Source organism: Heliangelus exortis, chromosome 2, assembly GCF_036169615.1.
Source record: "Heliangelus exortis chromosome 2, bHelExo1.hap1, whole genome shotgun sequence".
Taxonomy (NCBI): domain Eukaryota; kingdom Metazoa; phylum Chordata; class Aves; order Apodiformes; family Trochilidae; genus Heliangelus; species Heliangelus exortis.
Genome location: NC_092423.1, coordinates 121,002,428 through 121,027,243, shown reverse-complemented (window position 1 = coordinate 121,027,243; position 24,816 = coordinate 121,002,428). Strand labels below are relative to the sequence as shown.

The window sequence follows — 24,816 nt, the reverse complement described above, 5'->3', positions numbered from 1 at the left end:
CTACTAGGAAGCACTAATGGAGTGAATAGGAATAATGTTTAAATCATCAATATCCAGGTGCTTAGCATTACTTAGGAATAAAGCAATTAGGATTCAAAGGAAATAATTATCAGATTTAACAAAGAGACCATTTAATGTTTGTCACCATGTCATTACTCCTATTTAATGTTAGGGGAAGAGTAAGGAGTTAAAATGCATTGTGAGCATGGATTAGATAGCACAGTGAAACAAGTCACAACAGTTATAATTAAAAAGTGGGTAATTGCCACATTTACTGCACAGTAACGTTGAAGATGCTATTGCTTGCCCCTATGCTTTCAACAGGAAGTAACAGGCAATTGTGTGTGGAGCTTGCTGAAAATGTATTAAATGATAAATACTGAGGATGGAAAATGCATGAATGATGCAATTAGTGTGAACTGCTGCTCCAGCTTTGTCGTGGTTATTTAGGCTTGTCACTTACTTAGGATTTCTCTGATTTCTTGCTATTCTTAACCTCCTCAACCCTTGCACATAATGTTATCTTTATCTACTCACACTGATGATGCCCAGAGCAGCCAAGATCTAGTCTATTTTACAGATATTCTTTAGAAGTTAGTTCAAATGCATATCATTCTGTTAAATACACAGATAGGCTGCAATACAACAGTGCGATCCACCTGTTTTATTGGAAGTTAAAAGTGGAATGGAGGGTTTCCAAAAGTGAATAAAGAAAACTTGATCTAATTAATACCCCATTGCCAGACATGAGAGATGTAGAATAGAAAATTCAGTAATCGTGAAAAACACGTTAATCCTGCTAACTCTTTTAAATGACTATCAAAGAGGAGAGACTTCTCTTTCTCTTGAAGGAACAAGAGGGATAAAAATATAGAAGTGAAATGGCCTCCAGTGGGCCAAAAGCAAACAGAGAACAGAATTTAGCGCCTCAATAATAAGGAAAGTAATTGCTGCTGAATCAAATTTCTCTCTTGATAAGATTTAAAAAAAACACTAAGTACATATTAGCCAGTGATGTGCACATTCTTGGAAAAAGCTGCTGTGAATCTTCAAGAAGGCCAGGCTTAAGTGATGTGCAAAGAACCTATGGTAATGATGACATTAAAAGGTTCATAGCACCATTATTAGTAGTTAGAAGCAAGACGAAGCACTAGTTTTCTGCAAGGGATCATAGGGAAAAACACAAACCTAAGAAGAAAGGAGAATATGAATTTTAGGAACAGCTGAAAACAGCAGGTGAACTCTTCTATCTACAGTCACCTAGAAAATAAGAAGGGGCTTGAAGAGTGAAGACAAGCTGGAACTAAAATTCTGTATGAATTAGAATTCCACCAAATAGCTCCATATTAGGAATTATGCTGAGTAAATGCAGCAGTAATTTTGAGACCTTGCTCAGCATTTGATGCTCACAAGCTGGTATAATTACATTATCAAGAGAAATATATCCCACAGGTGAGAGGATTCTTTGACATAATCATCCTGGAACTACACAATAACTCTGATATTAAAACCCACCTTTATTTTAGAACAAAATAATGGAATTTAAAGTAAATGGATCCTTTCATTCAGAAACGAAGCTATCTTACTTTGACAAATCTAATTATCTTTGCAAATGAAAGTCCAGTTTGAGCACTACATAAAGAAGATATGAACTGTAGCTTTATTTCCATCTTTCATGATTTATTTCATTATTTCCAAGTGTTCTATTTCAAATGTTTTATAAAAGCAAGCATTGCATTTAAAAAAAAAATTGTATTTTGCAAAACTTGTTTTGTGCCTTTCTGGAAACACATAAACACTGGATGCAAGAATATGAAAGTGAAATCCCTTATAATCTTGCATTAATCAGTGAAATTAATAGGCTTTATTTCTCTGTGTATCATGAGTAAAGAGAAACACAAAAGACAATTTAAAATGTGGTGTTCATTATTATAGTTTCACCCTGTCTTAGCAAACAAGAAACATATTCTATAAAAATGAAGAACTTACTACTGTTGACATTGTCCTTTAAACAAACATGTAGGACAGAATGGATGGGCTCTGCCACAGGAAATACAGTTACTAACCCTGTAAGATTCAGTGAAAACAGGTAATTATTCGATTATGAGTAATCCCAGTGAAACTGCTTCTCAAGTGCATTCTCAGGACTGTGCTCCAAAGAGAAGAAATGAAATACTTGCAGTGGGATTCACAAGAAGTAGACTTGAAGCATAAGAGAGTGAGTAATCAGGGAGTTAGTGTCAGAAAATCCTTCATGCAAAAAATGATGAAAAACAATTGTCCTGGTGTCTGAGAATATGCACAATGCTAGAAGAACCAGAGCCAAAGCAAAGCTTGCTTGGAAGCTGGCTTCCAAAAAGATTCTTCTTAAACAATTCTTAGCACCAAATAATTGTGAACTTACAGCCAAAGCAGGGTAGAGAAGAAAACAGAAATGGGTTAATTAAGTGCAGAAAGTACTAATGTTGAGCACATACTAAAGAACATCTGAGTATATTACTGGTTTTCCATTATGAATGATTAAAATAATCTATTTTTTTCCATTTACTATGACTGCTCCATTATGTGTCATTAGGGAATGGAGATTTATGCATCCAAGTATTTGCGAGGCAACAAAAGGGAATGTAGAGGCTATTTAGCATATGGAAGAGGAAAAAGTAAACAACAAGATTCTACTAGCCAGATTACACAGTGGGCTTTGCCCAGAATGGGCTAATTAACCTTAAGAAGTTGCAAGATGAAAGAGGTCAAAAACCTATTTCAATTGATAGTGCACTGTGTATGCTATGGTACTAATGATTTAAATAATTAGTAACACCAAAGAAGCATTTGGTGGAAATTAGAAAATCTGAAAATTTTTATGGATCATAATAATATCTTTTGTTTTATTAAAAGGACAGTTTACAGACTCTAGGGATCCTTTGACACTGGCAAGTTAAGGTACCAGGGAGTATTTCCCTAAAAGTGAAACTCAAACATCTGTAAAGATAAACAGTAAGAACAGTCGCTGGCACTGTTGTGGCCTGGGTCAACTAGAATTCACCAAAAGAGCTCCAGAGCACAGCTGAGAGGCTATCACGGCTCCATGCCTATTTCCAAGACTCCCTTTGCATGGGTACTTGTGGTTTTGAAAGTAAAAGAACGTAATATCTTCCCAAGCAAATTTCATCTAGTAGAACAGAAAAAGCCTGAGTTTCCTGGGGCTTGTTTTACCTTAAGGTCAACTAAACCAAAGCTATTTAGCAAAGTTATATGAAGAAACCATACATATAATTTTAATGAACAATGACCAGCCATTTTTGGACCTGGATACTGTATGCCATTAAGAAGGAAATATAGCAACTTTATATTTCCTTTATATGTACTCTCTGTGCCAATAACTGCTTGACAAAAGCCAGAGGGCACTCAGCCAGAGACTCCATTGTGGAGGAAAGCCATTCTGATCCAATGAAGAGAAAAATAAGATGATTTGATCACCACTTAGGGAAACAATAACATGATCATCATCAATCAAAGCTCAACTGGGTATCAGAGAAGACATTGCTACAGACTTGGTATGTCTAACAACACTGGTGATTAAGTCCATACCTTACTTGGCAATGCGAGTTGCTTTCTAAATCAAAATTCAGAGATAAACAGCAAGTGGAATTACTGGATAAAATCAGGTGAGGGGTCTTAATCAGCTCCCTAACTCTGCTGTGCACATATTTGATATGAATGTGAAAAGTTAGAAGATGAATGGGAGAGTTTCAATTTGCAAGGCTGCATTCACAATGAACTCTGGCTCCAAAGTTGGAGCCCTATACGAGAAAATAAATCAGGTTCATTCTTTGAGTACTAAACAACTAACTTTGTGCAAAACTTGACTGTTTTGCCTCAATGAAACTTACTGCAAGAGGAAGTGCTTTCCAGTGTGAGGAAAACGGTTTCAAAACAGTCAGTAAAACAGTTACGTGTTCAATTGAAAGTCTAGGCCCAAATGAAGTGGGATATATCTGCAATGACTTGACAAAGTAGGGATAGGAGATCTTCAGCAGTTCCTCGTATTTCGATCACAATGACACCACAATTATAAATCAATAAATTCAGGAAGAAACTTCTTATCTTAGCAAGCAATTATTCAGAAGTATTATTATTCAGGAGTATTATTATTCAGAAGTATTATTCAGAAGATGGTTTTAGGCAGCATTTTATTTTAAATATTTATTCTGAATTAAACAAGAGGTTGCATTGGTCTGTGGGGTGGTACAAATGCCTGATGAACTTACCATTTGGAAAGTACTATTTTGTGCTTCACCAGATATTACTTTAAATTTTTCTGTTCAAAAAATGTACAGGCAAAATTCTAATCCAGTATTTGCCTAAAGGAGTAGCATTCAAAACAAACAAACAAAAACCATAACGAGGCTATTGTTATGTTGCTTTTGTAACAGAAACCTAACTAAACATTTCTGTCATTTAGATTTCAACTAAAATTATTTTCTTTGTTTCTTTCTTATTTTCTTGTTTGTCTGTTGTTGATCAAATTAATAACTTTAGAAAATCATCCCCGTATAGACTTACTGTTTGAACTTTGTGGAAATCCTGGTAAGGAGGATGGACCATTCATTCCAGGCAGAAGAACAGGAGGAAGGCCAGGGAGTCCTGGATAAGCTGCTGGCAAACTGATACCATGAAGAGAACTGCTGTCCATCATGCCTGGCTGCTGTACTGTTAATCCTAGCACATCAGTAGCCTTCTTTATGCGATCCAACTCTTGCTGTGCCATCAGCTGTCTAACTGTTGTAGGAGCTAAGTAATCTTTCTCCCGATCTAGCTGACTTCCCACAGTTTCTCTCACTTTTGTTATATGTTGTTTGGAAAAGATATGATCTCTTATGGACAAACGCGCAGAATATTTCACGCCACACAGAGAACATTCTGGCTTTGTCCCGTCAGGTCCAGTCTGATTTATCATGAATGGCTTCCCTATATTAATTTTGAATTTCTTTTCTTTAGCCCGAGCATTCTGAAACCAGACCTGGACCACACGTTTGGGCAGGCCAATCTCATTCCCTAGCATTTCACATTCCTGCATTGTTGGAGTCCGGTAGTCACTAAAGCAAGCCTTAAGAACTTTAAGCTGAAGGTTACTCATTTGCGTTCGGAAACGTTTGTGGCCTGGCCGATCACTGTTTTTGGATTTAAAGGGGTTGCTAGCTCCAAATGGGTTAGGTGAACTTGGATCAGCTATGCTTGAAGTTTCACTGCGGTCAGCATTATCATCAGGGTCATCAGTAATGTAGTAACTTTGGTCATGATCACCATCTTTTTCACTGAAATGTATTGAGGGGCTCGTTAAAGAAAAGAGAAACTTATCATCGGTGTTCTCATTTGTAGGTGTAGTTGCAGCTTTTGGTAGAGTGTCATTCACAAGTGGTTTTGGTTCTTTGGGAGGTGATGCCGGTTTTGCATCACCTGAACTGCCAGTCATGGTTTCTATTTCATTGTTCCCCTCATCCCCTGTTGTGGCATCACTAATTGCTGTATTAATTGATGAGGTCTCATCAAAGTCAGTCTTGTTTTGATCATATCCAGAGTCAGCAGGAGGGGCATTCAAATTTTCTATATCCTCACTAGACTCTGCTTTAAAAGAAGAAGGACTTAAGAGGTTCTTGGGTGACATTTCTGCATTCTTGCTAACAGGAGTTGATACTGTAGAAGCTAATTCATTTTCACTTGATAGCTCAGTTTTTGCTAATGACAGTGATGGATAGTCAAAAAATATGTATTTTTGTGGACTTTCTCCTCCATCTTCAGTTGATATCAAAGGACTTGGAGGTAAACTATAACCAGCTTGTTTTCCTTCATTCCAGTGTCGTGAGCGAATGTGACTTTCCAAAGCTGATTTTGCTTTAAACAAAGCTCGACAAAAAGGACACCTTTTATGGGACTGGGCTGGACCAACTGCACGGAATTGTCCCTTTCTTTCTCGGGCTCTTGTGTTTTGAAACCAGACTTGTACAACTCTCTTTTTCAGTCCCACTTCACGTGCAATGTGATCTAGCATCTTTCTGGTGGGGTTGGAATCTAATAGGTACTTTTCATAGAGTATTTCCAGCTGCTCTGGGGTAATTGTAGTTCTTAAACGCTTATCACGATGCTGATCTTCTCCGCTGTTTCCTCCCTCTTTCTCACTACAGTTATTGTCTTCTTTATCATCCAGCTTTCGTTTCATGGAACCAGAAACTGTAGCAGGGTGTGCCGCATGTGATGAGCCAGTTTGTGGTGGCATCTGAGCAAGAGAACTATTAAGTAACTGTCCAGTCATCAAAGGATTATTTGGGTCAAATATCATATATGGCATATCCATTGGTCTCTCTAAAAACTGCGAGTGAAGAAATTGGTTTTGGGCTGCCAGGAAATGCATGTGCTGGTGTTCCTGCCAAAGTTCCAGAGTTGGGAAGGCAACTGTACACTGGTCGCATTGGTACTGTAATAACTGAGGAGGTAGACTGTTCTGTAGAGAAGTCATTGAAATTGGTAAAGGACTGGAAGGAACAGGTGTGGTTTGTGATGCAGAAGGAGGTCTCCCTACTATTTGTGATTGTTTTTGTTGCTGTGGTTGAGAAGCTGAGGGCTGAGGGTCAGAAGAGGTTACTGGAGTAGACTGTATTGGTTTGCTGCTTTGGGAAATTATATCAGTTTGTTTAGAGATGGTCTCATTTTGTTTTGGCTTTTCTGTGGACTCAGGTTTAGGAGAAGCCTTCTCAGGTTCTGGTTTGGGTGATGGAATCAAAGGTGTACTAGAACCAGAGCCAGAACTTGCTGCTGTGACTGCCAGGCTTTTTGATGAGTCATTTTGGCCAGAAACTGTGCAGTTCTTATACACTGTTTGATCAGAGGCATCCAAGGAATCTTCAGTTTGGCTTTCATCTTGAGCATCGTCATCTTCATCTTTATAACACTGTTTTTTCTGGTGTGTAATCAAATCAAAGATCCTTGGAAAAACCACACTGCACTTTTTGCACTGATATTGCATGTTACTAGTTCGAATGTAACGCTCATTTGTCAGTTCTCTTTTTTCATTGTCTTTAGTTTCAGCTTGATTTTCATAGCTTTTGCGAGCCTTTTGACGCGCATTTTGGAACCATACAACAATAACTCGAGTAGGTAGATTAAGTACAGTTGAAAGTTGTTCGATTTCATCGTCCTTTGGATAAGCATTTGTGTCAAAGAAGTCTTGGAGGACACGGAGCTGGTAGTCAGTAAACCGAGTCCTAGATGATCTCTTGCTGAAAGATGCATCAGACTTGTAAGGTTCCACAGCTGAAGGTTGAGGGTCTATTCTGATATCTTCCAATACTGTTATGGGAGGGTTACTGAAATTATATGGAGAATCTTTATTTCTCTGTCGTTCTTTGAACAGTGTATTACGAAACCAGTGCTTGATAACTTTTTGTGAAAGACCAGATTTCTCAGCCATTTCTTGGATCTGCTCTTCACTTGGAGAATTGTTGATATCAAAGTAAGCCCTCAAGATTTTTAACTGATCATCAGTGATTCTTGTGCGAGGACGTTTGAACTGAGAGTGCCTCAGGAAATTGGGATCTAACCCTAGCTGCTGCTGACAAAGCTGGGTAAGATCTGCCGATAAAGTATCCATTGGTGGCAACTGGAGGGCAAGCTGAGGAGGCAATGCAGGATGCTGCACTGGCTGCATCATAATTGGAGGGAAAAGCGGGAGATCAAGTGAAACAGGAAGCTGGACTTGAGGCGGGGCTGACGGTGGTGGTGGAGGAGGTGGTGGCGGTGGAGGAGGAGGAGGTGGTGGTGTGGGTGGTGGAGCTTGCAAAGGAGTAGGAGTTGTGTTTTGAATTTTTCCAGCCCCACCTGAAGAAGGCTGAGAAGGAGTCGGAGGAGGAGGAGGAGGTGGTGGTGGAGGAGGTGGTGGTGGAGGAGGTGGTGTTTCTGGAGAAGATGGAGAAATTGGATAAAGCTTGTCATATGCCTCCCTGTACTGTCGGGCAAATTTTTCTAATGCTCCATATGGAAAAAACTGTCCATGCACATGTTCTTGATGACTCTTCAGAATAAGAATATTGGAAAAGAGCTTACTGCAGGTTCCACATTCTAGCTTGTCTGTGTTTTCACCTTCACCAGTCTTGCTTTTTTTCTGCACTTTTTGTCTGTTCTCATTGTATTGGATAACTAACTCAAACCCAAAGTTCTCCAACAAAGCCTTGGCTGCATTCCCCCTTGCTCCAGAAGCTATTCTGGGTGGTGGCATGGCTGGTTCTGACGATTTTGGCTTCTTCATATCTTTGTTTTCTTTTAGTCCTTCATTCTCATTAGTAAATTCTTGCTTTGGCTTCTCTTGTTTCTCAGATATTTCTTCTGACTCCTTATATGATGGCATATCCTTTATCAGCTGGCAATCTGCACTTACTAAGGTGTTTTGCTCTGCTTTCATCAGCTTGCTAGTTTGCTGCTGCTGCTTTTGGGACTGAAGTTGGGGTTGGGTAGACTGATACTGCTGTGCTTGTTGCTGCAGTATCTGTAGCTGGGTTTGGCCAACATGGTGCTGAGTTTGTATCTGTTGCTTCAGATCTTCTAGCAGTGATCCTGTCATGCCAGCCATCCCAGGCATCCCGAACGTGGCGGAACCAGGCAAACCCAAATCTGGGCTTAAGCTAAATTCTGTCCCAGGTATATAAAATGGAAAAAGGAACTGGGGCTGTTGAAATTGCAGCAGTGCTTCTGGCGTCATTGGAAAGTGAGGCAAAAAAGCTGGGTTTAGAAACTGGGGTTGAAAGAACGCAGCTTGCTGTTGCAGTTCGTGCTGTAGTTGCATTTGAAGTTGTGCTGGTGACTGGGGTGGGTGATGGGTAGGCTGAGCAGAAATTAACTCAGAAGCTTGCTTCTTATTTAATTCTTTGGCATCTAAATGTGTTTCTTTGCTGTTAACTGCTGGTAAGCTCATAGATTCTAGAACTCCTTGGCTGGGGCTATTAACATTCCCTGCTACACTATTTCCGCTACTTATGTTACCACTTGGTTCTAATTTTGCAGCCCTTGCCTTCGTTTGATGAAGCACAGATCTCATATGGATTTCCAATGTAGAACTTTGGCTGTATGCAACATTACATATGCTGCATTTGTAGGGTTTGTTGTCGGTGCTGCTGTTGGTTTCTTGAGGGACAGGACTCGATGCTTCCTGCAAAACCTTTTTGAGTTTATGTAGATGGGACACCGAGTTATAGTGGACCAAGAGAATGTTCTTTTGGGTGAAAGACTCTTTACATACTGTACACTTATATGGGCGAGATGGATCTAGAAATTTTTCCATAGTAAAATTTGGCCCTTTTCTAAAAGGTAAGGTCCGCTTTGGTTCTGAGCCCATATCATCTGGAATAGAGCTACTATCACTTCCTACAGGACTTGCTTTACCTTCCTGGTCCATCTCATAATCTCTTTCTATTTCCTGTTCTAGTGCATGATCATCTTGTGCCATACTTTCACTTTCTGCCCAGAGTTCACCATTGACAGGTAAAGATGCACAGAGCTGCTGAAGTTCAGCTTCATTGAGTTCAGGGTGGCCTGCTTCCAAGTGTTTTTTTAAAGCCTGGAATGTACGGAAGCTACGCTGGCAAAGGCTACACATGGTAGCTGCCCGAATAGCATGATACTGGGAATGTATCTGAAGCTTCTGCATAGTCTTAAAAGCCAAGCTACAATGGTTACACCGGTACTTATAGACATGGCGGTCAGAAACAGAGAGCTGCTGCTTCTTCTGCTGTTCATTTAGCTGATCCGTCACTGAGTCAGTGGCCTTTATATCTTTACTGCTGTTCTTATTCCAATCTGGCATTTCAGTAGATTCCTTAGGTGGCTTCTGTTCTTCTGTCTTAATTTCCATTCCAGGTTTTGATTCCTCAATCCCAGGGGTACTTTTCTCATCCACAGGACTTTCACCTAGTTAAAAAGAGTTAAGTGTCTTTTACACAAGTAGAAGAAAATAGCACGTAGTGTTAGTTGGGTTCTTTCATCAGAAATCAAGAGAGGCACCTGGTATGCCATATGTTAGCCTAACAAAATATAGAGACCCATCCTTGCCCCAGAGAATAAAACAAACCAGAAAAACACGAGGATAAAAAAAGTAACACAGTCTGAAGATGATGATCCAAATGGCAGTGGCAGTTGGCCCAGGAGTGGCAGAAGGCTTCTCTTTGGCATAAGGTGGGAGCTTACTGGTACAATAGATGCACCAAACAAGAACAAGAAACAAAGAAGTAGGAAAGAGGAAGGGATAAAAAAATGGCATAAATAGATAGGGCAGGTGATTAGAAAGGAGGAGGAAAGTGGTCTGAGGAGAGAGGATGGAGCATGCTGTGAGAGGTAGAAAGCAGTTTCCCAGCACAGAGTGCAGTAAGGGTTCAGGAAAAGAAACCTGCTATTGGGAAGGCACATTTGCCTAACATTCCCCACTGATGTTGGTGAAAGTGACACTGCCTTTCAAGACTGGGTCTGATTTGTTGGTTAAACAAGGAGAGTCATACCTTAATACCGTCTATACCACTGCCACAAGCCACATACACGTGCCATACTTATGTATCCTAGTAGCTCTGCATGAGTAAAGTCAGCCCCTGGTTATTTTACTCTTTTTATCCCTGTGGCTACACAAAAGCCAGGAACGGATTCATTTTAATAAGAAGCAAGTGGTTTCTAAATTGCCCATACCTAATTTTTACATGTCTGGGCTTTTTCTTGCCTACCTGGATACTTCCCAGATCCCTCAGCTGTAATAGTTGCAGGTGTGTCACGTTCAGATTTCTCTGAAGCAGCTGCTGGCAATAGCATACTATTGGGCATCATGACATCTGGTACAGGAACCTTTGAAAACCAAGAACACAGTATTACTACAGGAAAAGTCACACTATTTAATGCTGTGCCACAGTATAACATTATAACCAATACATCCACAATATATGGATCAAAGGCTATCAGTCCTTGATAACAGTTTTTAACAGACCCCAAATCCAGAGCATCAGGTGTCCCATGGTGGATTCAATTTAAAATAATCCACAATAAAGTGATAAGATAGCAATACATACATTGTCACCCCAAAGAAGGTTTTACTGGCTATGTCAGGTTGGTTGGATTTATCAGGGGAAATCTCCTTGGACATCCTCCAAAGAGGAGGATCATGTTGAGATATGGTCACCAGTCAGTTCTTGTCTAAAGGCATTCTCACTGTTCTTCCCCTGTATTGTTTTTTAAACAAACGCTGGACCTTTCATGGTATTTGAAAGAAAATTTTGTTTCCATACAGAAATAGCACATTATTTCCATTTAAAATAAGATTTTTCTCTTTCTTGTCTTGAATTCCTTATGTATCTTCTTCAGACTGCTTTACCTGTTGTGTTATGCTTTCAAGTTAATGGCAGAAATCTTTGAAGGATGTACTATTACAGGCTTCTGATAGTGCTCCATTTAGTTGACATGAATATTTGCTCAACACTTCATGTTTTCATTGTACTTAGCTCTTTAAAACATACTCATATCTGAAAGAAAGGATTGTCTAGGGGTTCAGCCTAAGACTTAGCAGGACTGGGTTCAAACTCCTGCGCTGCCAGGTTCTGTCTAAATGACCTTGAGTAAATCAGTTCAGAATGTGCTGCAGCTCCTTGTCTCCAACATATGGATAGTATTTCCTTACTTCATACTGAGATAACAAGAATATCCATAGGAGACATTTCTGAATAGTAAATTACTATAATAATGGAAGCTACACACATTACTAGATACGTATAGAAATGTACCCATTGTTCCTTTTTAAAAGGCTAACAAATTATTTTAAACCTTTACTAGAAGAGATAAGATTTATATACATATATGTGTGTGTGTATATATATCTGTATGTATTTATACCATTTCCCTATTGGAAAATTTTTCTAGTCATATTTTTAAAAGCCCTTGTCTCAGTATATTTGGAATTTAGAAATGGCATTGTTAGCATCCTATCAGAGGATTAGTGACACATTTTTTTGCAGGGGGGAAGGACTTTTTTAAAAAATTATGCATGTTACTGTCCCAGAGAAGAAAAATTTGCTATAAATGGTATTTATTTTGTCATCAGAGAGTTGAGATATGGACAGAAAATATTAGTTTTATAAATTACAACAATGTAGATGATGCAGATTAAATTTTCCAATCTCTTTTCTTTGTCAAACATTTCTTTTTTTGTTTCATATTCACATTTTAATCAGAAAAACACTAAAGGGCCTTTTATGCAGAATCAGAAAGTAAGAAACTATATAGTCTATAAAATAAAACAATTGTGTTCTTCAGCTAGCTTCACTGTTGATATTTCACAGTGAATTTCATGTAATGTAATGCAAGTGCAGCCCAGCTACACACAGGAATTCTTCTACATTTGGGAAATGCATTCTACAGGGAATTCCTGTGATTTTTCAAACAGGAGTCAGAATACCTCTGAGACCTGGATATTATTAGGCCCAATTTCCAGGTGTGCACTTAGAGACATTAACAGGCTTGATATTTCCAAGGTTGATATCAATGAGAAACTGCAGGTTTTCAGCATCTTTGAAATCCACCTTCAGTCATTTTGAATCATAGAATCATAGAATCATAGAATCATAGAATTGGCTGGGTTGGAAGGGACCTCAGAGATCATCAAGTCCAACCCTTGATCCACTACCGCTGCAGTTACCAGACCCTGGCACTGAGTGCCACATCCAGTCTCTTTTTAAATATCTCCAGGGACGGAGAATCCACCACTTCCCTGGCCAGCCCATTCCAATGCTTGATCACCCTCTCAGTAAAGAAATTCTTTCTAATGTCCAACCTAAACCTCCCCTGGCACAACTTGAGACCATGCCCTCTTGTCTTGCTGAGGGTTGCCTGGGAAAAGAGACCAACCCCCACCTGCCTACAACCTCCTTTCAGGTAGCTGTAGAGAGTGATGAGGTCTCCTGCCTCTTGCCTGATTTTCCCAAGGGATATCAGAGACCAGATGAGCTGGCAACAGAACCTAGAAGACCCAACCCCCCCCTCTTCAGCCTACCTGAATGTTATAACTCAACAAATACATTGCCCAGAGGCCCGGGTACATTTCTGTGGCACATGAGTCAGTACTGGGGACACTTACTGTCATGAGCAGTTTCTCCACACAGTCAGGGGACACACTGTGCAAATGGGTTAAATGAAGCTGGAGATGCATTTTGTTGCTGAGGACATCCTGGCAGAGGGGGCAGCAGATAACAGGCTGCATTGAATGCTGTGACAGGACATGCATCTGGATACGATTTGGGTCCCTACTATTGTAGTTACAATAAGGACATTGATAGAACTGAAAAAAAAAAAAAAATCAAATTAAGATGCAGGCTATTAGTCAGTGTGATTTTTACAACTTGCTGATATTGCTATTTTAACAGCATATCATCTGTTTCATTCTTGAGTTATTTGAAGGGGTTCTAGAATACAATTAAATTATTACATTTTCCTTTACCTGCTCATGACAAAATTTATTGTCCTCTGGAGGCTTTGATTTTTTAGCTGCACCATCCTCTTCTTTTGCCAGAAGAAGCTGTTGTGCCCCTACCACTGTGTTCACTTTTGGTTCCTTCTCTGGTGTGACTACTCCTGTACAAAAAACATAATTTTGAAGAACATATTTTAAACTTTTAAATATTGTGGTTTACAAAAAGGCTGTGATTCCAGAAATCTGTATTGTCTCTGAGGGTCTTTTTTTTTTTCTTTTTTAACTTCTGAGAAAAAATATAGTTGAATAAAAGCACAAAGGTGAAACTACATTTTCATCCTTGATGGGGACTCTATAAATACATTTGAAAATGGACTCTTCTCTACTGTTTAGATAACCTTAGGTTGCCTTGAAAGATTAATCAATAATGTGCTTTCTTTAGCAGCTTGGCATGAATTTGTGTATTACACTAAAACAAATCAGCTTTTGCTCAAAAATCCTGTTTTCCAAAATAATTAATTTGCTGCTGTTTAATTACCCTCTCTCTTTTCTAAATTGTCTGAGCAATATGATTATTGTGCTGTTTTGATAACTCCTGACTGGTTACAACTCTGAAGCTAAATACAGTGAGGCTTTAAAAGAAATACTGTGGAGAATAGGATTTCAGAGCTAACTTAATATTAATTATATACAAAGATCAGTCATTTGGGATTGCCTTAGATGTTTACACTGTGAGTTTTTATAGTCTGGCATTTGTGATCAAAACCAGAATATAATTGTTTTCTATAGATAACTCTACTATTAAGTATTAAATACTACATTTAATATTATGCCTGAACTAGCTGTGTAATGTGGCCCAGTCTTGCACACATCAAAGAAAAGAGTGCAATTCTAATTTCCCAGTCCATCAGAAAATTCTTTCCAGCGTCAATTTGCCAGATAATCTCTTCTGCTAGGCTGGATATTACAAGAGCATTGGGTAGGCATGTCACATACATCTCACGACAAACACAAAACCTCATTTACCAACCATTCCAATCTCATCATAGTGCGGCATCATCTGACCTTTTTTCTGCTGTTTATTATGAGTATTTCTAATTTTAACTTTCAATTTTCACCATCTTCCAGTCAATTTGCAACTAAATTATTTCCAGGGTGAGGACACTATCACTGGACACTGGGTGCAAATACATCTTGAAATGCAATGAAGCTAAACCATTGATTGCTATCAGACCCAACGTAAATATATAGTCCAGGGGTAATCTGATTGTATGCTGTGCATGAAGATTTATCTTGATTTTTTTCAATCCACATAAAGTTCATATAAATGAACAAATTGAACCTCATTGCACAATAACCTAGGATTAATTTAAAAATAAGGTCATGGATATTTTGGCAACAAAGTAAACGTGAACAAAGAAAACGCTTGTGTTTTTCTGTAGACAAAACCAAGAACTTTTTTATTATTTTCACATAGGCTTTGTGCAATATTTGATATCAAAAGAGCAATATTAAAGAGCAGTAAAATAAGAGAATGGTTTTCAAGGTAAATATCAACTACCCATGGTACAAAAATAAAAAAATTCAAAGTTGAATCACACAGGGACAATTTCAGAAGGATGTTCAAACCATAAAGATATTTTATGACTTATACATTAATGGTGATTTCCCCACACATAGTTTTCACTCCTAAATTGCTAATAATTTCTTTTGGTATAATTTATACCAGTAATTTTAGCATGTTTTCGCTCAAATTAAAGTCTATCCCTGCCATATTTCTCTACTTTTAATGACCAATTTGTCAACATCAGTTTAATATCTGAACAAGCCGCTTTCCGGAGCACCACTGAATTTTTACTCTCAGGAACTGATTCTGAAGGCCTCATTTAGGCTGCTCAGTCAGAGCTGTGCCGTCGACCCAAAGGACTGGCCAGGCTTAAGGGCAGAAGCTACAGGATGTAATCACATAAGACACCATTTTATTACTGCCTTTGGTTTATTATAGCAGAGTACTCCCTGGCCCTTCTGTATTTACCTGGCAATGCACCATTATGATTTAAATGTCTTAACTGAGAATTATGGGAAGTAAAAAAGTGACATACTATATTAACAGAGAAAGGCTGCATCTCAGGTTTTAGAAGGATAGGTTCAAATTATTAACCTCTCCCCATTCCCAACTGTCAAAAACATCTAACAGCTGACTACTGTTTCTTACCTTTATCATAAGTCACTTTTAAAATGTCCCTTTTTAAAGACAAACTGGCCTGAATCTCAATTGGTGTAAGTGGACACTGTTATACAGGAAACTGAATTTAAAAACCAAAAAGTAAAATAGATTGTTCTCAACAGGTTGTTACAGAAATTATGATCCAAATTGTGCTCCAAAATCCACTTATGAAAATGCATTTAACTGTTTTTTTGGCAGTGGTATTTAACTGCTGGTGAAATTTAGCTTGGAATGCACTCTGTGTGTGCCTGGGCACACACAAGGTTAATATTACACATCATCTTCCACCACAGGATGGAATAACTTAATTACTTCAAAGGGCCTATAATAATCATGAAACACATAGTTCTCGTTTCAATAAAAACAAGGGGGGTGTGTGGGGGGGTTGGTTAAATTTTCTTTTGTGGTTAATATAATAAAACAGTAGAGTTATAAAACACTGTGCTGGGGTCAATAAGTGCATAACAAAGCACAGCTTTTTACTTTGTTTACTATGATATTTATATAAACTGTTGAAATTTATAGAGGCTTTGTTGTTTTTGTTGTTGCTGTTGCTCTGGATTCATTCAACCTCAAGCACTGTTACTTCTTAAACAACCAAAGATACATCTGGCCTATAGTAAAGTAACTAAGTTTGTGACTTATGGTGAGCTTTGTGGAAAAAAAGGTTTGATTCTTCTTATTCTTCCCTCTGGCATGGGGACATCACTCACCCCAGCACGTGTTGAGGACTGAACCCCACAAGCCAGGATGTATGTGCCCAAACCCAAAGACCATCTCCTTAAGCAGTTATCCAGCTATTACAACTCAGAACCTCATCTTTACATCTCAGCTTTCTGCTTTCCATGTTGAATTCACTGTTCTAAGGTGCTTCCTGTAGGGAACCTGAACAAAGTTTCAGTTTTATAGGGAGGGTGTTGAAGGAGGAGGGAGACAGGAGAGAAAATATTATGGTCCCAAGCATGCCGTGTGGCCCTGTTCTCATAGCTGGATGTTCCACTGGCATGCTACTCTAACTAGGTAATGGTAGAAAAGCACTAGATCCAATTGTTACTCAGGTTTTAAATACACACTTATTATTCTTGAGGCATTTTTGGGTTTTTTTTTCCCTAATTGTGAAACAAAACTGTAAATCATTTTATACTAGAAATTATATGACATTATTTTACATGAATAATGTCATTTCAATACATTTAGCTCACAAACTAAGTTTAATTATAAATAAGTGTCATGGAATAGACAAGTCAATGATTGCTTGTCAGTTACAGAATTATTTAACTTGCGTAAGATTGCTAATATATAAATGACCTAATTCATTGCAGTTCAGATGCCATCACCTTTGTAACATTTTTGAAACTCCAAAAGAAAAATAAAAAATATCTCTGTGACGAACAAGAAGGAGAAAGTTAATAAAATATGCATACTAGTGAAAAAAATCCTGGAAAAGCCATAATCAAAATACTATTTTCTTATTTATGAATCCTTGTATTTGATAAAGATTGCATAATTCAAGACTTCTGACACATCAGATGATGTTATTCAACCTCAAAATAATTCTGAAATTATAATTACTGGTAGAGTATTCTTTCTAATTAGAGTAGAATGAAAGGATAATTTTCATTGCAATAATGAAGGTTAATTTCCATCCTTCCTCATGTTTACTACCTTATTAAAAAGTGCTCCCCTTAGCCATGGCAGAGACATATTACATTTTCAATGCAAATGTATTAATCTGGATAAATTCCATATTAATTCTTGCACTGCATAGAGCTGTAATTTGGATTATAATTAATCTAAAGTGGCACTAGATTTAAATGACAATATAAATGAGGCATTAGTAGGTTTTTCTATTCTGAATGAATATTCAACAAATATAACTTGCATATTGCCAATTCTCATTTTGAAAGCTCTACTCCTTGAGATAAGGTAACCAATACAGCACAACAGCTTACACAAACATACTGCTACTAAATACATGTTAATCCTTTCTCTTCTAATAGATTCTATGCTAAAGAGGGGTCACACCACTTTCCTGTCTAACTTGTTAGTATTATGATTAATTTATTGGTTTTCCCGTGATTTCTTTGGCAAGACTTGCAACACTCAATTCATGAGAAAGCCCAAATTAACATTCAATTATACATAAGCAGTTATGCAGTCATTACAAATACTTGTCAGCTGAATGAAAATTAAGATGATGGTCTGGATATTAGATATGCAGAATTAATTTAGAATAGGAAAATAAAAGTTTCTAAAAGATTGTTTTACAATACAAATTATTTTCTGCAAAGCACAAAAACAATCATGTATTTCAGCCTTTGTTTTTATATTAATCTTACAGCAAAGTTATTTGTGTAATTGCTGGCACAGGAATGCAGAACAATTATGCTGTTTTTTTGTACTGCACCCAGTAGGCATCTGGATATAGGTTTGTCCTAATTAAACTTGGCCCTTATGAGAGGCTAATCCTGATGGAATTTTGAGAATTCCCCTTCAGTATTTTTTTCTAGATTCCATCTTTTTTTTTTTTTTTTTCTCTCTCTCTCTCTCTTTTTTTTTTTTTTTTTTTTTTACCCAGGAGTTTTAATACTGTATTCTTCCTTAACTACAAATGAACCTGCCTGAAGAACAAGAGCAGGCTAATAAACTCCCTGAAGCAGTTCACGGTGTCCTCCGGGCAGAGTGTATGGTGGGGAAATGCAGGATGCAGGTGGCTGTCACCCCTCCCCTGGTGAACATCCATGACAGCCCCTGATGAGACCACACAGGAGGACCTATGTCAGCCTGGTAGCATGACTTTACTGCACTGCAGACAGTTTTTACCAAGCCAGAGAGCCGGCCAAGAGGGACATACATTTTAAACCACAACAGTTTACTGCTCAACATCCTCCTTGTCATTATCAGCCTTTCTTCAGTCTCTTGATCTGAAAAGATAAAGTGACTGAAGAGGAGCTGAGGTTTTAAACAGTGATGGCCACTGACCTTAGCACGTCCACAAGTAAACTTAAAAGGGATCTTTAAGTCGGTTTTCCGAGTTGATTAAGCATTGAGAGGGTTATCTGTGATAATATTTGTGGGAAATAAATTTTTAAAATGTTTAAGATGTAAAGAGAAAGCTATAGTACGGGAGAATTTGGGTGTACAGGAAATCGTATGTAAAGTGTTGTTTTTTTCTACAACTATGTGTCTTTACAGAGAATACAACCTCCTTTGTATGCTGCTGTCATTGGCATACAAGAAAAAGATATATGACTACCTGAAACTAATAGGCTTCAACCTGTTTCAGCACTTCTTCTGCTTCAGTGAATCCAACATAATGTAACTAGGTATAGCGTGAGGCAAAAGTAGCCAATGTAATATTCATTGTGACCATAGATTTCCATCTCATACATAAAAAAGCATGGATGAAGTCAAATATTTGCCAAATCAAACACAGAAAAAGCCTTGGGTATCTACACCAGATGCTGGCCCTGGGTTTGTTTGTGCACAAGTAAATGTCATGACATAGGGGTTTTGTTTTCAAAGACAGTAGCTTTCATTACTGGGCTTTGTATATTCCAGGAGATCAAAATTACCCAACCCATAATCCGTTTTCAATGATATTTCCGCTTTCTTAGGCTGAATCATCTGTAAACTTTTTCACTGGATTTTGTGTATTTTTTTCAAAATGCCTCAAATAAATGCCCAGGAAGAGGCCAGATTCTTGGGAGTAACTGATCAGAGAGCAGAAGCAAAAATAATAATAACAAAACCCGCCACATTCTTTGGGTTAAAAGGGGGGCAAAACCTGATTGAAGAAAAAATTCAAGTGGTACCTAATCCTATGCTTATGAAAAATTAATATGCCATCAGAGGAATCACAAGTACAGCTAAGATTAATGAAAGGCGCTTAAAAAATTACAAGCACACAAACTGATTTGATTAAAAAATAATCTCACTGGTCGTCCTGTAATATTCTTCAACTTATCCGCATCTATCCTGTCAGATGGTTATGATTAAAAATAGGTCAATGGGAGGCTACTGATAGAAATCACATGCAAAATGCACATGCAATGAATAGTAGTGGGAATGTCCAGACAGTTTAAAATGAAAGAGAATTTCATAAGTTAAAAAAGGGGGAAGACAAAATTCTAGTATCTTACCAGAGTCTTTACTAGATTTTTTGCCTTCACCATTGTCTCTCTCACTTGAGTCTTTATCATCAGCCCCAGCCACTGTTGTACTTTTAGCAGACCCTTCTGTGTCTTCACCTGGTTCTTCTGTGGATAAGCAGAGAAAATATCTCAGAAAACAAATTCAGTGACCGTTTCATAGCAGTTAAAAAAATATACCCTGTAAGAAGAACAGCACTAACAGAGGGTGGCAAAGCAGGTAGAAGGAGGGGTTGGGGGGAGAAAAAGGAAAGCACAGCAATTTAAAGATGCTGGACATTAATTATGAAAAATTTGCAATATTTCAAAACCTATCCAGAAATTTTGACCATGTCTTTTACCAGAACACTCACTTTCCACACCTTTCCACCAGTGTGATAGATTCAAAGCCTGTCATTTCATATTCCTTGGCTAGAAATGATTTGTGTTAAAATACACACATACACATGCACACACAGAAGGCAGAGGCTGGAACAAAAGCAGGCACATGTAAAAACACATCTTGGAGCCAACAAAAAAAAAAAAAAAAGAAAAAAAGGAAAAAAGGGGGGGAATTCAAATATAAATCCTATTAGTGCAGCAGTATCCCGCTAATTGCAGTAAGTAAGTATTAGGTATTAGGTACTGTATTAAATATAAACCTCTGGCTTCACGGGAGAAGTCTCAAATTTTGTCTCCAGGGGGAGCCATTCAGGATAAATGATGCAACTTGGTACACGGCTTCTGAAGAAGCAGAATTACCCACACCTCACTTACGTGTTCACACCAGCTAGATTACATGGAAATCTTCACAGTAACTCAAGCCCATTTAATTATTCGGTAAATCTTAGCTATGCTGCTACTGGTGGATTAATCTGTTTATGCAGTTAGCTTCTATGCTGGGGCTGTGTAGCACTAATCCGTGAAAGGCCCACTGTTCCTTTTCATCCTGTGATCATTTGTCTCTCACTGTGCTGATGTCACTTTTTAATGAATTTTTAGCAATCTGAGTAATGCCAGATAACCAGACTTGCAACTCCCCCCAGCCCAGCATGCTGGTTTCATTGCAGCACACACAAAAAATAAAAATCATATTTCCCAGTTCAGGTAGGAATTATATAAATTAGGAGGTGAAGGTAAAATGGGATTCGAAGCACCAGGCCGCTCAATTTCATAAAATCTTTAATGACCGTATAAATTAACCCTGGAAAGGCAAAAGGTCACAGACACACATTTGCATACACTCTTCTATTCACTTTTGATAAGCAGAGCTTTTATGCGGGGAACATGATACAATTAACCCTTCAGGAACCATACAAAATGCAGCTACCGACATTTTAAGTGTCAAGCATTAACTGAAAATTACACACTGCATAAAATTTTCATTGTAAATGCAATAGTGATTGAAAGGGGAAATAGTGGCCCTCTTCGCACCCCATGTTTTATTAATAACATTCTGACAGCCGAATGAAATATCCTCTGTCATATGTAGCAGCTGAGCACAAAAAAATTGCTGCTTAGTGCCTTCCTTGCCAGCCATGCACTGAAACTGTATGCCTAGGCAAACAAGCCCTCAGATCGATGTGGCAAACCCATTGGATTCTCAACTCTCTGCAAAACCTTTTTGTAAATCAGAAGAGAAAAACACAGCTGCAATTTTGGAAACCAAAAAAAAAAAAAATAAAAAAAAAAATAAAAAAAAAAATCTTAACCACAGATCAATGTTTTTTGCATTGACATCAAAATACAATAGGCTAGGACTAAGCATGCGTGTCCACTTTTTGGAACAATAAAGGGAGAAAGATGGTCCCCTCTTTTAAAAATAATTGCATATAAAAAAAAGGACATTTCCATCAGAATGGAAACCCCCCTCGTGCTGTTCCAGTGCTCTCCCCCCCTACAGTCCCCCATCCCCCTCCGTGATGATAGCTAATCAAACATGGTAGGCATCCCTGTCGCAGCTGGAAGTGGGGCTGTGTTTGTCAGGGTGGCGGGGGAGCATGGTTGGGGATGCTGGGAGCCTGTGATCATGCCTGGCTCGGGCTGTGTTAATGCTGAGTGCTCACACATGAGGCTCGTATCCAGTGTCAGGCCCTGTGGCCTCGCAGAGCCGATGGCAATCCCTTTCCGACTCATCCTTGGGAATGGACGCGTTGCTTCTTTTACTAGATTTACTGGCCCAATCCCCCTGGGCTGGAAAATGAAGTGTCAAAGTGCTACTGAGTGTCCTTATCTTGAGGGGACATAAAATTGTAAGGGCTATCGTGGCACACATTAATAAAACATTGTGTGTGTGTCAGGCAAAGAGAAAGAAAATTATGAAGGTACTAAAAGAAAAGCTACAGTATCATCTGGGTCTCATCAGACAATTTTTGCAGGGTCCTCTCCTGTTTTTCTGGTATGTGTTTTAAGTGTGAGAGAAATTCCCAGACATGTTCTCCTATACATCATCGCGGTGTCTGACCTCAGCCTGACCCTGGCAACAGTTTGAGAAATCTGAATGTGAACAAAGACTCTGTGTCAGCAGCAGGGAGAGATTGCGGGATAGACTTTCCCCATCAACTTAATCGCAAACAGCAGTTCTGAGGCCATAACTTTACAGGGCTCCACCAAGCCACAAACACATAACCTTTAGAGGTGAAACTGCCCCCTGCTCCCCAAACCCCCTCCCCCCCCACCGCTTCTGTGATTTTTCTCAGTCTTGTGGTGCTCCCTTTGATGTAGTAAGGCAATTAGCTCTAATGTTCAAGTACTGCAGACCTGTTTTATGGTTTGGAAGGTGAGAGCTGTTTATTACAGGTAGGCTCCTGGGGGCCATAAAGGCTTTGCAAATTTTTAATCATGCAAAAAACTAATCAAAATGTAACTTATACACACCATAAAAATTAATATAATTATTATGCATGGTATAAATTGCCTGCCTTGGCTTTCAACAGCACTGACTTCTAGAAAATACATTTGGCATTCATTTCAGAAATATGTATGGCATTCACTTCAGAAATAAATTTCATAGACAGAAATGATAATACAACTTTTCCTATTTTCTTTCAAAATTACAGAAAAGCCATCTAGGATTCACAGCGTCACGACATTTATCAAAGGAAAAAGGATGGAAACACAACAGGTTTAACTTGAAAGCAGTTAGCAAATTAAAAAAAAAAATCCTTAAGACTATTTGTCAGAACAGATATTGAGCATATGTAACAAAATGTGCTATCAAGGACACTACATACCTATGCCAAGATGCTACAAACATCCCTTTTTACTAATGTTTTTGTTCTTACTATACTTATGCTAACCAACAAAGATACTATTCAGCTATAAAAATGTGATGGCTTCTTCTCAAAGACACAAAATTACAAATTATTATGAAGGAAAAATATACAATATGATGGTGTTACAGATTCCAGAACAAGTCCTAATGTTCTGTTTTAAATTTACAAGAGTCCTGCCGATAGACATTTACAAATGTCAGCTTTGAAAATGCATAGAACACCGGATTCAGATGTACTTTAATGGCTTTAATAACACTTACTTTTGCAATATGATATTATATTCACACCTGGTTTTATTTTGTCCAAATGTTGAAAATTTCGTTTGAAGTTGAATCTCTTGAGTTTAGCTATTATCAACCTTTTTACTCACAACTGACTTAAAGTTAAACAGAAAAATGAGGTTAGCAGTCTGCACTAAAACTGTAAAATAAAGAAAAATGCAAAAGTTAAGCTTCAGAGGTAATGTTCATCAGCTGCTGTTGTACATTATATATTCTACGTCATATACTTTAATATGTTAGCCTACACTCTCCGGCTCCAATTCTCTACCAGTTTTATGAAGGAAGACCCTTATGACCTCCTTTATCCCAATGAAGTCAAGATGTGTGATGATTTCAATTGTAAAATCCAGGCCTCAGCCAAAGTTGAACAGCAGCTCCCAGCAGCAAAACCAGATGAATATTCATATGTAAATTAGAAAACCCTGACTTAACCGGCAAATAAATGAACAAATTCATCCACCATAGCCAAGGGAAGGTACAGAGGGACAAACACTATATTTTTTTAAATAAAATACTGAATGTTTAAAATAAGACATTGCTGAATTGTAACATCATTAACTTAAATGTATTGTGATAATCATGGAGGCATATTCATCACCTTTCCCTGTGTTTCTCTACAGCATTTGGAGTCTGCCTTCAAGACTATTTAAGAAACACAATTTTCAAGGGTTGATTTTCGTTGGGTTTCTTTTACATCACTGATATATCAATCAGCAGCCACTAGTTTCTGTTTTGATCCTGGATTTTGCTGTTGGTGGTGGTATCCCTTTTGCCCTCTCAAAATTGCAAGCAATTTCCTAAATAAGGATGATGTACTAGTTGTGGGTGACTAATTGTGGTTATGAGAGAGAAAGCAAGATTAAGAAAGTGTTTGTGGCTGAGGGCCAGAAGGACTGGGCAAGATTAAATCAATCAACTGAAGTAGTAAAGAAATAAATATGAGAGACTTAAAAATAATAGAGGTTTCTTATTTACTGTGTTCAAGAAGTAGCTGAATCAAAGGTAACCATAAGTGTTCAGTAGAGGTGTATTCCAGGTTCACCTGGTAGAGTGAATAGATTATTGAGATTAACTCTCAGGACAGAAAGATAACCACCAGCAAAGGGTAAAGGTGGACTGGCAGGATGGACAGACAACAGATAATGTAGGGAAAGAAGGAACAAATAACAAAAGAAAATAAAGAAAAACCCTCAGAATATTCAAGAGAAGAAAAAAAATTAATAAAAAGCAGGGCTTGTGGATTTATTTCCAGATTATTTTAGCTACACTACTTGCTTAATAAATTCTCCCTGATTTCCAGATTTTCATTTATTCACTCAATTATTCCAGAAAGTATTTTTTATATTTTCTGTCTAGACTGGTAGAGCATGAGTGAGGAAGAGAATGCCTTGCTCATTCAGGATCATGACTGCATCTTCTA

The 24,816-nt window shown here is 38.1% G+C and overlaps 1 protein-coding gene across 1 annotated transcript in view; it reads right to left on the bottom strand.

The window, feature by feature from the left end:
• The window catches only part of ZFHX4 (zinc finger homeobox 4), a 150,834-nt gene that overhangs the window by 5,511 nt on the left and 120,507 nt on the right, over nt 1–24,816 (bottom strand). Inside the window, exons 5-9 of the mRNA XM_071737811.1 lie at nt 19,853–19,969; nt 13,511–13,644; nt 13,151–13,351; nt 10,755–10,872; nt 4,564–9,954 (exon numbers count right to left, since the gene is read on the bottom strand). Coding sequence (XP_071593912.1) covers nt 4,564–9,954; nt 10,755–10,872; nt 13,151–13,351; nt 13,511–13,644; nt 19,853–19,969 — 5,961 coding nt within the window. The remainder of the gene's footprint in view (nt 1–4,563; nt 9,955–10,754; nt 10,873–13,150; nt 13,352–13,510; nt 13,645–19,852; nt 19,970–24,816) is intronic.